Source organism: Saccopteryx bilineata, chromosome 5 (assembly GCF_036850765.1).
Source record: "Saccopteryx bilineata isolate mSacBil1 chromosome 5, mSacBil1_pri_phased_curated, whole genome shotgun sequence".
Taxonomy (NCBI): domain Eukaryota; kingdom Metazoa; phylum Chordata; class Mammalia; order Chiroptera; family Emballonuridae; genus Saccopteryx; species Saccopteryx bilineata.
Window position 1 is genome coordinate 57,559,305 of NC_089494.1, and position 15,836 is coordinate 57,575,140.

At 40.4% G+C, this 15,836-nt stretch overlaps 1 protein-coding gene across 2 annotated transcripts in view; it reads left to right on the plus strand.

Moving 5' to 3' along the window:
- PRKRA (protein activator of interferon induced protein kinase EIF2AK2) overlaps positions 1-13,586 on the plus strand; it is a 20,686-nt gene extending 7,100 nt beyond the window's left edge. Inside the window, exons 5-9 of one of the 2 annotated variants that reach the window (XR_010725714.1) lie at positions 802-919; positions 2,562-2,656; positions 8,932-9,106; positions 12,499-13,046; positions 13,439-13,586. Coding sequence is in view for 1 of the 2 variants with exons in the window: in XM_066233843.1 (XP_066089940.1) it covers positions 802-919; positions 2,562-2,656; positions 8,932-9,106; positions 12,499-12,656 (546 nt within the window). In the remaining variant the exon portion in view is untranslated. Of the gene's footprint in view, positions 1-801; positions 920-2,561; positions 2,657-8,931; positions 9,107-12,498 lie in introns of both variants that reach the window. The other variant, XM_066233843.1, reaches the window with a different exon arrangement.
- The last annotated feature ends 2,250 nt before the right edge of the window (positions 13,587-15,836 follow it).

Sequence of the window (15,836 nt, forward strand, 5' to 3'; positions counted from 1 at the left end):
GACAAACCTCTTTCTACTTCTGTTGAGACAGAAGACTTTAAAAAAACCAAATTTGGTACCTAATTCAAGAATAGGGAAGTAGTCTAGTTTATTCCTTTATTCTACCATTTATGTAGGTATGTTCTACCATTATGTAGGTACACACACACACACATACACACACATATACACAAACACACACACACACACACACGTATATATTCAGTTTTGAACTTCTGCACGCAGGTCATCCTTCTTGCCTGACAGTATTATTCATGTGCTCTGTTGGACAACTCTCCTCCTCATTATCCAGCCAGTCTTTTGATCTCTTTCCTGCTTTATGAGTCATTCTGTAGTGTTCTTCCTTTTTTCTCAACCTCATTCAGGTTCGTTTGCTGTCTCTGCTTCTCTTTTGCTCTTGATTAAGTACAGTAGTGAGCCTGCCATGGTATAGAAGTCTGTATGTAGGAGAGGAGAGGCTGTAGGAACTGTTGGCAGTGAGACCTATAGATATCCTCTTGGATGTTTCCAAAAAGAGCGATAATAGTTTGTCTTCCTTTTTGAACTCTTTGATATCAGCTCAGTGTGGCTTAATGAAAGAACACCGTTCATAGCAGGAAACAATTTGGATATTGTAGACTTACAAGGTATGAAATGCAGGAATATCTGTGGGAAATACAGGGTCTTCCTTAATTTTTCCATTGTAGAATGTCATTATTTCTTTAAACATAGAAATAGAAATGGGATCAAAATTATGAAAGAATATCATTTATGTCATTGCATAGTAAAAATTACTACTAAAGCCTCATCTCAATTTTCTAGGAATTAGCTATTCATCATGGCTGGAGACTTCCTGAATACACCCTTTCCCAGGAGGGAGGACCTGCTCATAAGAGAGAATATACCACAATTTGCAAGCTAGAGTCATTTATGGAAACTGGTACTTATTTCTTTTTACCCTCATATAATTGAAGGCGTTTGAAGTGTTTCCAGATGCTGAATGGCCATAGAAATTTCTGTTGTGATAATTTTTCAAAATTTTTTGTTGAGAAAAATTTGATAACACTCCTAGTCTACTGTCTCTAACTTTGTGCAGATAAATTAAAGTATAAATATATGGCTTACGAATATGGCCCTGGCCGGTTTGCTCAATGGATAGAGCATTGCCCAGCATGTGGATATCCTGGGTTCCACCCCCATCAGGGCACACAGGAGAAGTAACCATCTGCTTCTCTTTCCGTACTTCTCCCCTTTTTCTTCCTCTTCCTCTCCTGCAGCCAGTGGCTCTGTTGGTCCAAGCACTGGCCTCAGGCACTGAGGATAGCTTAGTTGGTTCGAGCATCAGCCCCAGGCAGGGGGGTTGCCAGATGGATCCCAGTCAGGGCACATGCAGGAGTCTTTCTATCTCCCCTCCCTGTACTTTTTTTTTTAAAAAAAGAATGCTTAGACTTCTTAATTTGATGTTTCTAAAAATCATAAGTTGTTAACAGAAAGACATAACTAATTGACACCTTAAACAGTTCTTATTGATGTACTAGTGAACTTTAAAAATTTCATTTGATGTTTCAGAAGCTATTCTTATGGCCTAGAAAACATCTTGTTTACTTTTGAAAACAAGATGATAAGAGGCTAGATGACAAAACCCTGCAGTGAGATAAAAATAAAGTAGAAATTGTTCTGTTAAATTAAATAACTTCTATGTTATAAAGGCCATAAACTATGAGAGAGAGAAAAAAGTCACTTAATAAGGATTCCTATTTTAACTTCTCTAACATGGTTGCATCATTTTTAAAGTGGCTTAAAAGGGAATTTTACCTTGGCTATGTGTTACTTTGAACTAATAAGCTGTGTGGGCCAGTACAGAAAGCTCGGGCCAGAAGCAGGAGCCTCACTTCTGTTCTTGCTGCAGTCCTTGGTTTGCAAGTTAAGCAAGTTACTTAGTCTCTCTGAGGCTCAGTTTTTAAATCTAACAAAAGCATGGAAGGAAATAAAATATATGGTGTCTTTCAACTTCAGTATCTCCTTTCTCATTCATGTTAGAGAAATTTCACATAATTGTCAGTTTATAGGAAATTGTAAATAGAAAATAAACATTGAGAGAAAGAAGTTGTAATTCAAATATGCCTTGATAAATTTGAATATTTGGTCAGAATTAAACCAAATAGAATTCTTTAAAACTAAACATAGAGAAATATAACTGTTAAAGAAAAACAGAAAGTGTAACTGTTAAAGATAAATTGTTAAAAGGAATGCCTTTGAAAATGTAAGAATTAATAGCTGTATGAATCACAACAACCAAAATGTCAGGTCAGCAACCAGGAGATTGTGTTCTCATTAAATACAATATACATTTGATCATTCTCTGTGGATACATTTCTTTTCTTTTATTTAAATGTTTATTTTATTGATTTTAAAGAGAGGAAGGGAGAGAACAGGAGAGACAGTAACATCTGTTCCTGTATGTGCCCCGGCCAGTATCAAACCAGCAATCTCTTCACTTTGGGACGGTACTCTAACCCACTGAGCTATCCGGCCAGGGCACATTTCTTTTCTAAACCTACAATTTCTTTTTCTCTATTTAGGAAAGGGGGCATCAAAAAAACAAGCCAAGAGAAATGCTGCTGAGAAATTTCTTGCCAAATTCAGTAATATTTCTCCAGAGAACCACATTTCTTTAGTGAGTAATCATACAGCTATGATGTTAATGTGATATTAAGCATTTCTTGCTGTAGGAAACTTTCCTAGATTTCATGTTGTACAGATACTTCAGAGTTGCAGCTTTTTAAAATCTTTTCATTGTTTAGTTATACACACTACCTGAATTTAATCTGCTTGCTGTATGTGAGCCTGGATCACAGGGGTGACCAGGTTAGAGGGCTTAGGAAACACAATGAAATTGAGAATACTATGGGATCTAAAGATGATAGGACCATAGTGCTATTTTTGCCTTCAAATTAATAGTATGTTCCCATCCCTTTATTTATTCATTCATTTATCCACTCAGTAAACATTTAGTGGGCTCGTACTCTACACTAAGCTTTGTGGTGGGTTCTGGCATCCAGTTGATAAGATAGTCCCTGCTCCTAAGGAGTTCACAGCCTACTGAAAAAGAGAAAAGAAACCTGCAGACTGGTCCTTACAGAGGCTGCTGTGGGAGCAGAGGAGAAGGCATCCAACTAAGACGGGGTTTGGAGAAGGCTTCTTGGAGGAAGTAATATCTTAGTTGAGACCTGTAGGATGAGACTAGGGAGAAAAAAATCCAGAAAGAAGAAAGAGCAGGAGTGAAATGTCATATGCAGTCTAGGAACCCTAAGTAATTGGGTATGGCTAGAGCATAGAGTTGACGGGAGTCTCAAACTGTTAGGCCAAAAAGGTAAAAAGGGATTAAATCTTGCAGGAACTGCTGTATTAAGGAGATTAAATTTTATCCTAAGGATAGTACAAAGCCATTAAAGAATTTTAATCTGGAAGGACAGGATCTAATTTATACAGTGGTACCCTGAGATAGGAGCAGACCAACATACAAATTTTTTTAAGATACAAGCTGCAACTCAGTCGTATTTTTGTTCGAATTCCAAGCAAATTTCCGAGATATGAGTCATGATTTGGGAAGCTACTGCTCGTTGGCACGTTGGCACACGGGTCCAGTATCAGCAGCACACCACCAGCATCTGGTTCTTTCTCACGTATTACCTGCAGAATCAAGTTGAATCTCATGCACTGTACTCATTCTTGCATCATTTTTGCACTTTTTACTAACTTTTTTTGTGTGCTATCATGGGGCCGAAGAAAGTGAGTGTAAAGGACAGTGGTGAGAAGAAGAAGAGAATGATGTCGATAGAAGTAAAGCAAGAAATAATAGAAAAACATGAGCATGGTGTACAAGTGATTGAACTGGCAAGGCTGTACGACCAATACAGCTACAATTTGTACCATCCTTAAACAAAAGGATGCCATCAAAAGCACAAATCCAGGAAAAGGAACTACAATTTTGTCCCAATTAAGGACAAATATCCTGAAGAAATGGAGAAGCTTCTGCTGGTGTGGGTGAAAAGAAAGAGCTGGTAGGAGATACAGTGACGGAGACTGTAATATGCAAAAAGGCAGGTATTATTTACGGCTACTTGAAGAAGAAAGAACCATCAACCTCAAAAGAGGCAGCAGAAGAAGGCCCTGGCCGGTTGGCTCAGTGGTAGAGCGTCGGCCTGGCGTACAGGAGTCCCGGTTCGATTCCTGGCCAGGGCACACAGGAGAGGTGCTCAGCTGCTCCTCCACCCCTCCCCCTCTCCTTCCTCTCTTGTCTCTCTCTTCCCCTCCTGCAGCCAAGGCTTCATTGGAGCAAATTTAGCCCGGGCACTGAGGATGGCTCTGTGGCCTCTGCCTCAGGTGCTAGAATGGCTCTGGTTGCAACAGAGCGATGCTCCAGATGGGCAGAGCATCGCCCCCTGGTGGGCATGCCCGGTGGATCTCGGTCAGGCACATGCGGGAGTTTGTCTGACTGCCTCCCTGTTTCCAACTTCAGAAAAAAAAATACAAAAAAAAGGGCAGCAGAAGATATGTTTAAGGCAAGTCACAGCTGGTTTGAAAATTTCAAGAAGAGATCTGGCATCCACTCGGTGGTGAGGCATGGTGAAGCTGCGAGTGCTGACATTAAGGCAGCTGAGAGTACATCGCACATTTTGCTGCACTTATCGCAAAGGAACACTGCATCCCCCAACAAGTGTTCAACTGTGAAGAAACAGGATTGTTTTGGGAAAAAATGCCCCAGAGGACGTTCATCACAGAGGAAAAGAAGCTGCCAGGCCATAAACCCATGAAAGATCGTCTGACCCTTGCATTGTGTGCAAATGCTAGCGGTGACTGTAAAGTAAAGCCACTGCTAGTGTATCATTCCAAAAATCCTTGAGCCTTTAAGACTCACAAGATTCGTAAAAACTGCAGGTTTTGTGGCACTCCAATGCTAGGGCATGGGTTACGCAACAGTTTCTTATCAAATGGGCAAATCTTGTCTTTAGTCCTGCAGTGAAGAAATATCTTCAAGAAAATAAACTCCTGCCTGACCAGGCGGTGGCGCAGTGGATAGAGCGTCAGACTGGGATGTGGAAAGACCCAGGTTCGAGACCCCGAGGTCGCCAGCTTGAGCGCGGGCTCATCTGGCTTGAGCAAAAAAAAGAAAAACTCACCAGCTTGGACCCAAGGTCACTGACTCGAGCAAGGGGTTACTCGGTCTGCTGAAGGCCCATGGTCAAGGCACATGTGAGAGGGCAGTCAGTGAACAACTAAGGTGTTGCAGTGAAAAACTGATGATTGATGCTTCTTGTCTCTCTCCGTTCCTGTCTGTCTATCCCTCTTTCTGACTTTCTCTGTCCCTGTAAAAAAAAAAAAAGGAAAAAAAAAAGAAAATAAATTCCCAATAAAAGTAATCCTTGATAATGCTCCAGCCCACCTACCTGGTCTTGAAGATGACATTTTCAATGAGTTCAAATTCATGAAAGTTCTCTACCTCCCACCCAACACAACTTCAATCTTGCAACCTATGGATCAGCAGGTCATTTCCAACTTTAAAAAGCTTTACACAAACACTTGTTCCATCACTGCTTTGAAGTGACTGAGAATAAAATTCTAACCCTTCAAGAGTTTTGGAAGATCACTACAACATTGTGATATGTTTACGCATTATTGACTTGGCATGGCAAGAGGTTACAAGAAGAACCTTGAACTCTGCATGGAAAAAGTTATGGCCTGATGTTGTTGCAGACAGGGACTTTGAAGGATTCAAACCAGAGACTGAGACCAAGGTAGAAGCGTTGGAGGAGATTGTGTCCCTCGGAAAGTTGGTGGGTCTGGAGGTAGATGAGGGTGACATAAACAAGCTTGTCGAGGAACATGAGGAGGAACTCTCAACTGAGGAGTTGAAGGAGCTACAGATGATGCAACATACGAAGTTTCTGCAAGAGATTATTAGTGAAGTGGAGGTAGAGTTGGAGGAAGTGATTTCTTTTTTTTTTTTTTTTGTATTTTTCTGAAGCTGGAAACGGGGAGAGACAGTCAGACAGACTCCTGCATGCGCCTGACCGGGATCCACCCAGCACACCCACCAGGGGGCGACGCTCTGCCCACCAGGGGGCGATGCTCTGCCCCTCCGGGGCGTCACTCTGCTGTGACCAGAGCCACTCCAGCACCTGGGGCAGAGGCCAAGAAGCCATCCCCAGCGCCTGGGCCATCTTTGCTCCAATGGAGCCTCGCTGCAAGAGGGGAAGAGAGAGACAGAGAGGAAGGAGAGGGGGAGGGGTGGAGAAGCAGATGGGCGCTTCCCCTGTGTGCCCTGGCCAGGAATCGAACCGGGACCCCTGCACGCCAGGCCAATGCTCTACCACTGAGCCAACCGGCCAGGGCCAGGAAGTGATTTCTACAAGTGAAATTAAAGACATGCTGGCAATGTGGGAGAAGCTTTCAAGTTTCATTGAAAAGAAACACCCAGACAAAGTTTCAACTGGTTGTGCTTCAGCACTTTTTAATGACACCTGTTTGTCACATTTCCGTAACATTTTAAAAGGCAGGCAAAAGCAAACCTCTTTGGATAGATTTTTATTCAAAAGTCCTGCAATTGAAAGTGCCGAAAGTACAGCCAAAAAGGCAAAAACAGGTGATGATTAAATGAAAAATATGTAATGTTAAGCTTAAGTTAGGTTTAAAGTTAAGAAAGTGCATTTTTTTACAGTTAAGTTTTTGTGTTTTCATTTTAAGTAAGAAAGTGCAGTTTTAGTTTTGTTTAAAGTAAAGAAAATGCAGTTTTAGTTTACATTTAGTGTTAAGAAAGTGCAGTTTTAGTTTACGTGTCTACAGTGCCTGCATCCCTTCCTCCCTCCCTCCTCCTCCGCCATTCACCTCCGTTAGCCACACTCGTCTGTCTCCAAGGTAAGAATACAGTACTAAATAACACTTCTTTTATTTCATATATTTTGTTATGCATTGGTAAAGTATACATGTGTGTTTCTTAATTAAAAACGTCTTTTTTCATAATTTAGGATGGTTTGGGGATGTTTCACAGGGCTGGAATAGATTAAATCTATTTTCTTTTAAATGGGAGAAATTTGATATACGAGGTGACTGACTTACAAGCTCGGTTACAGAACGAATTAAACTCGTATCTCAAGGTACCACTGTACATTAGAAGAGAAATCAAAGTTGGCTGTGTTATGAAGCATTAGTGACTATTAGACCTGTAGGAATGCTGTTATAAAAAGTGATGAGAAATAATGGTGGCCTAGATTAAGAGAGTGGCAATACAAATGGTAGACTTAAAATTATTTAGAATACTAAAGTGAAGTGGGCATGGTAATTGATTGGATGTGGGGAGTAAGGAAAAAGGAGGAAATAAACATTTTTAGCTTGGCAACTGAGTAGATAGTAGTACCATTCATTCACTTAGGGAATACAGGAAATGAGTAAGATTTGAGGAAGAACAGATAATGAGCTAAATATAGCATATAGTGCATTTGAAAGACAACCAAGTAAAAGAAATACAAATGGTTATTTTAAAAAATGTTCAGCTTCATTCATGCAAGTTAAACAATATATTAATTTCACGTTTTAGATTGACAAACTGTACAGAGGTTGATAATACCTGGTGTTGGTGAGGGTATGAGAAGACAAGCGCCCTCCAAGACATTTGATGGGAGTACGGAGTGGTTCAAAAATCAGTTTGGAAATACTTACTAGAATTAAAATCATGCATGTTCTTTGATTCAGCAATTCTTCTAAAAATTAATCTACAGAGTTTATTGTAACATTGTTAAAAGCAAGAAACCAGAAACAGCCTAAAACCCTTAGTTGGAGGGTGATAAGAAATATAGTGCATGTATATGCACTGAGAAGATGAATGAAGAAGATATAGAAAGTAAGCTATCATTTTTGTTTAAAAAGATTATGTGTATACACACACACACACACATACATGTACTTGAATAAATCTTTGGGGAAAGGATGGTAAGAAAAGAGACTATTATTCATTAGCTGTTTGTTCTTATTGAAAGTTTTTTTTAACCATATGAATTATGATTTAAAAACAATTTTGTTTAAAGTTTCAATCAAAGAATGTAAAATTCTATTTAGTAAATTTTACAAATTAGTTCTATATCATGGCCCTCTCTATGATCTTTTGAAAATTTCTTGACCTCTGTCTGGGCTCATTAATAAATAAGACTAAGGACAGGTTGCCCTACTTAACTTCAGAGTAATTGTTTTTGGTTTTTTAAATGGCATAATATAGGAAAACAAGTTGAGAACCAAAAAACTAACATGAAAATGTAAAACACTAAGCACAGGTGAAAGGGGAAAAATATGGGAGAATAAAGAAAAAAGAAAAAGAAAGAAAACAAAAACATAAGCTCAGTTGGGTTCTGGGATATAAGTCTGAGAACTTTTTAATATTCAGCCATTCATTTGAACAATTTGTTCTTCTCAAACCCAACATATACTTTTCACATTTCCTACAGTGTGCATGTTTTCTGTTTTACAGCTTTTGGTTACAGTAACTGGTATTTAATATAAAAAAATCATAAAGTTATGAAAATTGCTTTATATTTTAATTTGTAGATTGCTATGCTAGTCAGATGCAATTATTTGCAAATTTGTTATAGTACTCTTAAATATCTTATGTCCTGATGCGAATATCAGAAAATTTGACTGAGAGACATTTGTACTATACAAAAGTATTTTAAAATACTTCCAGTATATTATTGCACATGCTTCTTTTTTCTTAACGTCATGGTATTTGTTAAATGTGTGTGCTTGTTAGCGTTGTCTAGTTTAAATTAGAAAGTTAACCAAATGACATCTATTTAAACATGCTTTATAAAGTATTAAATGTGAGTACCTTCTAAGTACTTCTAATTACAGTTTGGAATCCAGTCCCAATTAAGAGTCTCAATCTTCATTTCTGCTTTTCAGACAAATGTAGTAGGACATTCGTTAGGATGTACCTGGCATTCCTTGAGGAATTCTCCTGGTGAAAAGATCAACTTCCTGAAAAGAACCCTTCTTAGTATTCCAAATACAGATTATATCCAACTGCTTAGTGAAATCGCCAAGGAACAAGGTTTTAATATAACGTATTTGGATATAGGTATGAGGTTTTTTCTGGCTTATCCCAAAACATGTTTCTTTTAAGACTATGTTTGAGAAACAAAAACTTTTATTATAATTGATTTCATTGATTAGGAACTCTATATATAATTACCACAGCAGTAATGTTTATAATTTATATGTTCCATTCTTACAAATAGTGTTAACAATAGCTAACATCTCTACAGTTATAATAATACTAGAAAGCCCAGCGGTCATACGAAATGACCGCTGTTCTAGATATTATAAATTGTAATTAAAATGATTTGTGCAAAGGTGTCTGCTAATTCAAACTGAATTACCCAGGGCACGAGGCAAGGACGCCCCTTTGCTTACTGCCCCACAGGGTTTCTCCCTTCTACTTGCTTAATTGCTTAGAGTGCAATGAAGGAAACCATTGGCGGTACATTTCTTTTTTTTTTTTTTTTTTTGCATTTTTCTGAAGCTGGAAACAGGGAGAGACAGTCAGACAGACTCCCGCATGCGCCCGACCGGGATCCACCCGGCACGCCCACCATGGGGCGACGCTCTGCCCATCAGGGGGCTATGCTCTGCCCATCCTGGGTGTCGCCATGTTGCGACCAGAGCCACTCTAGCGCCTGGGGCAGAGGCCACAGAGCCATCCCCAGCGCCCAGGCCATCTTTGCTCCAATGGAGCCTTGGCTGCGGGAGGGGAAGAGAGAGACAGAGAGGAAGAGGGGGAGGGTGGAGAAGCAAATGGGCACTTCTCCTATGTGCCCTGGCCGGGAATCAAACCCGGGTCCTCCGCACGCTAGGCCGACGCTCTACCGCTGAGCCAACCGGCCAGGGCGGCGGTACATTTCTTAAGAGCCACCGCTAGCTCAATAAATAAAGGTGATTTAAATAATAAAATGTTAATTCACATGTCAAAGATCTCTTTGTACACAACATTTCTTGTGTAGATCTTTCCATGATTTTTAAGCTCGCCTTGCAGAGGACCATCAATTATTTTTAATTTTACGTCCGTTCTTTCACGAACTCTTGAACAGGCAACATAAAGTTGACCGTGTCCAAATGCAGGCTCAGGTAAAAAAATGCCAACACGCTTAAGCGTTTGGCCCTGAGACTTATTGATGGTCATAGCAAAAGCAAGTTTTACAGGAAATTGTCTACGTCTCAATTGAAACGGCAACCCTGTTTGAGATGGAGCCAAATCAATTCTTGGAATGACATGTATTTCACCTTTAGAGGAGCCAGTCAAAGACTTAGCTATTATGACATTATTTTTCAATTGGAGAACCTCTAAAGAAATTACGTTAAGACGTAGTTTTTATGTAAAACAGATGATTGCCAATGCAAACAAATGTTCACCTTCCCCCTGACCCACTCAATTTGCGTTCAGCCGTGGCAACTTCACCCCATTGGCTAGTACAGTTATGCAAGCAACCAATAAGCTATCGGCGACACAAACAGACACTTAAGCCGCATATAATAAAGAAAAACAATCATAGCTCAGATTTATAGTTTTACTGTGTGGCAAGCACTGTTCTAAGGACATTACAACAAACCGACCCTATGAAGTAGGTTCTATATATGGGCACAGAAAGGTTGAAGAGCTTGTCGCAGACCTCTCTGTATGCCAATTCTGGGAGATACATGGGGCAAGTCAATTCATAACTTTATCTCACTCCACTCATCCTCTCTGTTTTCTCTGCCCTTAATCATTTAGGTAGACAAATGCTGAAAGACTAAAAGAAAGCAAGTCAGGTGGATTTTCTTTTAGTCCTATTTATAAATCTGGCTAATTGTGCATATGTGTGAGCACATGGCGTTTATTGTCTTGATTGATATAATATGTGAATATTATATCAATTGATATAATATGTGAAGAATTCGATGTCCCCTGTGGCAACCTCAGTGAGCTGTGGGGACCTAGCCTGTCAGAGCTACTAGCACTGGGAAAGTAGGGTGTTTAGAGATTGAAAGAACTTACGACTTTCTCTGCTCTTTTAGGATCGAATGATGATGGAGTCAAGTGCAGTGTCTTAATATACTGAGAATAAGGCCAAATGTGGGAATATACCGTAGCACAGACAGAGGGGCCAGAAAGGGTGGCGGAGGGGGCAGGCAAGTTGGGAACTGTTTAATGGGTATGGTGTTTCCTCATGTGATGATAAAATGATGATGAGAATGTTTTATAACTACAATAGATAGAGGTGGTGGTTACACAACATTGTGAATGTATATACTAAGTGCCACTGAATAGTTCACTTCAAAAATAAAAGACCCTAGATGCTAGAACTAGAGCAGGGGTCTCAAACTCGCACCGTGCGGCCCGCCCACCAATTTTGTGCGGCCCCCAGACTAATCAAACTTCGTGGATTAATCTGCGGGCCAGTCTGTGGCCGCACAAAATTGGTGGGCGGGCCGCGAGTTTGAGACCCCTGAACTAGAGCCTCTTCCAGGCATTAGATAATCCCATTGTATCTGGATATTTTCTGCTCTATTGACTAACTGAAATAACATTTAATCATGACCCTTTTAACATATCATAACTCATGTGTTTCTACTTCTTTCCTTTGTCTTACTTATCTTCCGTAAGAGTGATTCATCAGTTGATGAGATGAACATGTTTGCTGAGTATAGGTATTGTTTTTAAAACATTCTGAGCTATATACAAGATGAAACTGGACTGTTCGCACAGTTTATAACCAAAGAACCTGACAGCACAGGGAGATCTTGCCCTGAACCATTTATTTCCTAGTTCAGATGACTACAAAAATAACCCTAGACTTCATAATGAAAAATACAATCTCCCCATTCTCTAGCCAGTAGTTTTTTCCCTTTTAAAAAATTGCTGTGGTTCAACTAGCCCAGTGGGTGGCAAACCGCAGCTCATGAGCCACATGTGGCTCTTTGGCCCCTTGAGTGTGGCTCTTCCACAAAATACCACATGCGGGCACTACCTCGGTTGGTAGGTACATAAGGAAAGTACCTACTATATAGTTTAAATTTAAAAACTTTGGCTCTCAAAAAAGAAATTTTAATCATTGTACTGTTGATATTTGGCTCTGTTCACTAATGAGTTTGCCGACCACTGAACTAGCCATATTAGAATTGTCTTGGAAGCTTAAAAAAAGAAAGAATCTGGCCTTTTTAACGCCCAAACCTGCATTTATGATTGAGCAGGTGGGAGTGAGCGACACCTGCATCTCTTTAAAGTTCCCTCAAATGATTATGAAGTACATCTGTGTTTAGAACTTCTAGAGCTGAGCCATTTTGTTTTTTATTTATATGAGAAGAACAAAGATGATGAGTAAATGGAGTAGTCTTCCATGGTGTTTCCAGAGAAAAACAATGATAAAAACTGTTTATACAAAGGATCTACTTATGTACACTTAATAACCATCATGTTTGAATATGTCATTACAGAGGAACTGAGTGCCAATGGACAGTATCAGTGCCTTGCTGAACTATCCACCAGTCCCATCACAGTCTGCCACGGCTCTGGGATCTCCTGTGGCAATGCCCAGAGTGATGCTGCCCACAATGCTTTGCAGTATTTAAAGATAATTGCAGAAAGAAAGTAAACTTGGAGCAACTTAGAACACCCTTCAGCAGTACATAAAAACTTTCTCTTTCACCCCTTCCCAAGTAAAACGTGTACTGTAATGTTTGAGGTTTTGTGATGTTTCTAAATCTCTTTCATAGATTCCATCAGCAATCCAGATTTAATTATCTCCTAGTTGTTATTAAACTCTTTTTAATGGCTTCAACTTTGTATTGGTATGTTGTATTTATAAACTTTGTACCATAGGCAGAGTGTAGCGCCCATTTGACAATGTCATGTACATAGAGGGAAGAAACTGCATGTTTACTGGTGACGATGAAGTACAACTGCTAACAGCAGTCTTTCTTACTGGTGCCTAACTTGTGCAAGCTTTGGAAGGGGACCTCGAAGGAAGCTCCTTAAGAGTGAGGCTGAGCGTCGGCCTAGCGTGCGGAGGACCCGGGTTCGATTCCCGGCCAGGGCACACAGGAGAAGCGCCCATTTGCTTCTCCACCCCTCCGCCGCGCTTTCCTCTCTGTCTCTCTCTTCTCCTCCCGCAGCCAAGGCTCCATTGGAGCAAAGATGGCCCGGGCGCTGGGGATGGCTCTGTGGCCTCTGCCTCAGGCGCTAGAGTGGCTCTGGTCGCAACATGGCGACGCCCAGGATGGGCAGAGCATCGCCCCCTGGTGGGCAGAGCGTCGCCCCTGGTGGGCGTGCCGGGTGGATCCCGGTCGGGCGCACGCGGGAGTCTGTCTGACTGTCTCTCCCTGTTTCCAGCTTCAGAAAAATGAAAGAAAAGAAAAAAAAAAAAAAAAGAGTGAGGCTATGCACTAACAGGCTTTTTGTGAACAGGATTGTTAAATGTCAAGAAACATGATTGGTCTGCTGTGTATGTGAATCCATGTAATAAAGAGCAGTTGTTATAATGGGTTCTACTCATTTTTATTAAAAGTAAGTGTTACTGACTTGACTGTGGCTTGGTTCTTTTTAGACATTCTTGTGAGGAACAGAAGGTGGCCACTCTGTTATTACATACACCTAGTTTACTTCTGAAAGTCAAAGATTAAGAAAACCTGTGGCCTAAGCAAAAATGTACAATTATATATGGGATGTCTCACTTCCTTATTTTCTCTAGGCAAATGCAGTGTTTCTTTTTCTTTAACATAACCATTTGTCAACGAATTAGTACTGAAGTTGACAAAACAAAACTTTCCCATGTACTCAGGTTACAAGAAAATGTTTCAAACAAGCAGTGAATGATTAAAAGGTGGAGAAATGTGTCATGAGCACATTTTAATTTTGCCATTTGTGTTTTCATATGCCCTCCCCTGACACCTCAAGTCTGCCCTCTGTCAGCTCCAGCTGGTAGTGCTGCCTTTCTAGGTGGAAGTCTCAAGCCTCAGAAGAGAGCTCAGAATAACTAGGTTTTGACAATCTCAAATATTAATCCAGCAGGAAATAGGTAATAAATACTTCCTGTCTAGAAAGACAAAATCATTCCTAAGTGAAACCCTTTGACAATAACACTACGTAATAAAGGAAAATCAAGTGTGTGTAACTTACTAAGCATTTAATTTATGTACTTTTTGGTGAGATCAAGGACCACAAAGAATGTCAACAGATTAGGTGTAGATAGGAGCTTGTGGGTCATTAAGATCAGACTCCTCTTCAGTTCTATGAATGCTCTGGAATATAGAGAGGCATAATGAACTCTCTTTAAGAGATGGCATTAGACCAGCGGTTCTCAACCTGTGGGTCGTGACCCCAGCGGGGGTCGAACGACCAAAACACAAGGGTCGCCTAAAGCCATCGGAAAATACATATTTATTATACAATACATTTTTAAATAAAATATGTATTTCCGATGGCTTTAGGCGACCCCTGAGTTTTGGTTGTTCCACCCCCGCCGGGGTCGCGACCCACAGATTGAGAACCACTGCATTAGACTCTTCTGCATAGTAGATAGTAGAATGCTAACTGTAAAGAGAAAATTGGGAGGGGCGGGGGAGATTTTAATAAGGAAATAAAGGATGATGTCCAAGTGGGAAAAGGATAAAATAAGATCTGAGTATAAGGTACCCAGAAGTCATATTCTTCCTGCCTTCTGGCTCCAGAAGAAATGTAATCTGCCTTCTGGTTGACCCTGCTTCTGGCTCCAGAAGAAATGTAATCTTAAAGACACTGTTCAAATATAACCTCTGTCAGACTCCAGATTTTCTAAGAGTGTTTAGTTAAGACTCTTAACCAATCTAACTGGTCATACCTGTTAACCATGTTAGGTGAGTTCCCCAAAAAGGTCAAACGGGCAACTATACCTGTCCGATACATCAGTGGCAAGAATGATGTGTGGGGTTTATGACAAGTTTCAGTGAAAAAAATCACAATTTAGACTCCCAGGATTCTGGTCGTGCCATCCATAATAGAGAAGTAAATGCCTTTCAACACCAGACGGTGTGCTACTGGGCCAAGGTAGAAATGTTTCACCTGATAATGGGATGCTCAGTAGCTATGTAGCCAAAACTATTGTTTGTGAGCTGGGTTCTCTCAGTCCCATCAAGCCATGAGGTGTGGTAGAGTCATGTAGCAATCTGTAGTAAGATGGAGGATACATTTGTGATGAAACACAAATATGGCCAAAGAGCACTTCCTCCAACAGCATGTCCCCTTCTTTCGGCAGGCTGCATCCAATGACTGGTCAAAAACACCTGACCATCTTGCTCCAATTTAGGACAATTCTGAAGAGTTTCCCATGGGGTCAGCAGAGAACATGGTTGAAGTGATATGGAAACCCCACTCCTCTGCCAAATCCCAATCTCTTCCCACAGGTGGTGGTTCCCAAAGCATTCCTTAATAACCCTCCTGCCCACAGTCTCCCTGGGACCCCCAACCTAGATTGTGGAGGAATGTATAGTTTAGTGCCAAAAGAGGTTAATAGGAAAATCAGATGAATTATGTAATTTATAAATTATACAAAATACTCTGGTTTCTCTTTTGATCATATATCTGTTGCCTTTTGTGAAACTTACTAGAGGAAAGACTGTGAATTTGTAGCCAGTTTTTCCTTTGCAGGTCTCTGAGGATGTCGTGTGTATGGGCTCCAGAATAGTTGAATTTTGAAAAGTTTCCCTCTTGACATATAAAAGGATATGTAGGAAATAAAATAGAAATAATCCTAATTGGAATGCTAAGACCACTATGATTAAGGCTAATACTGGAATTC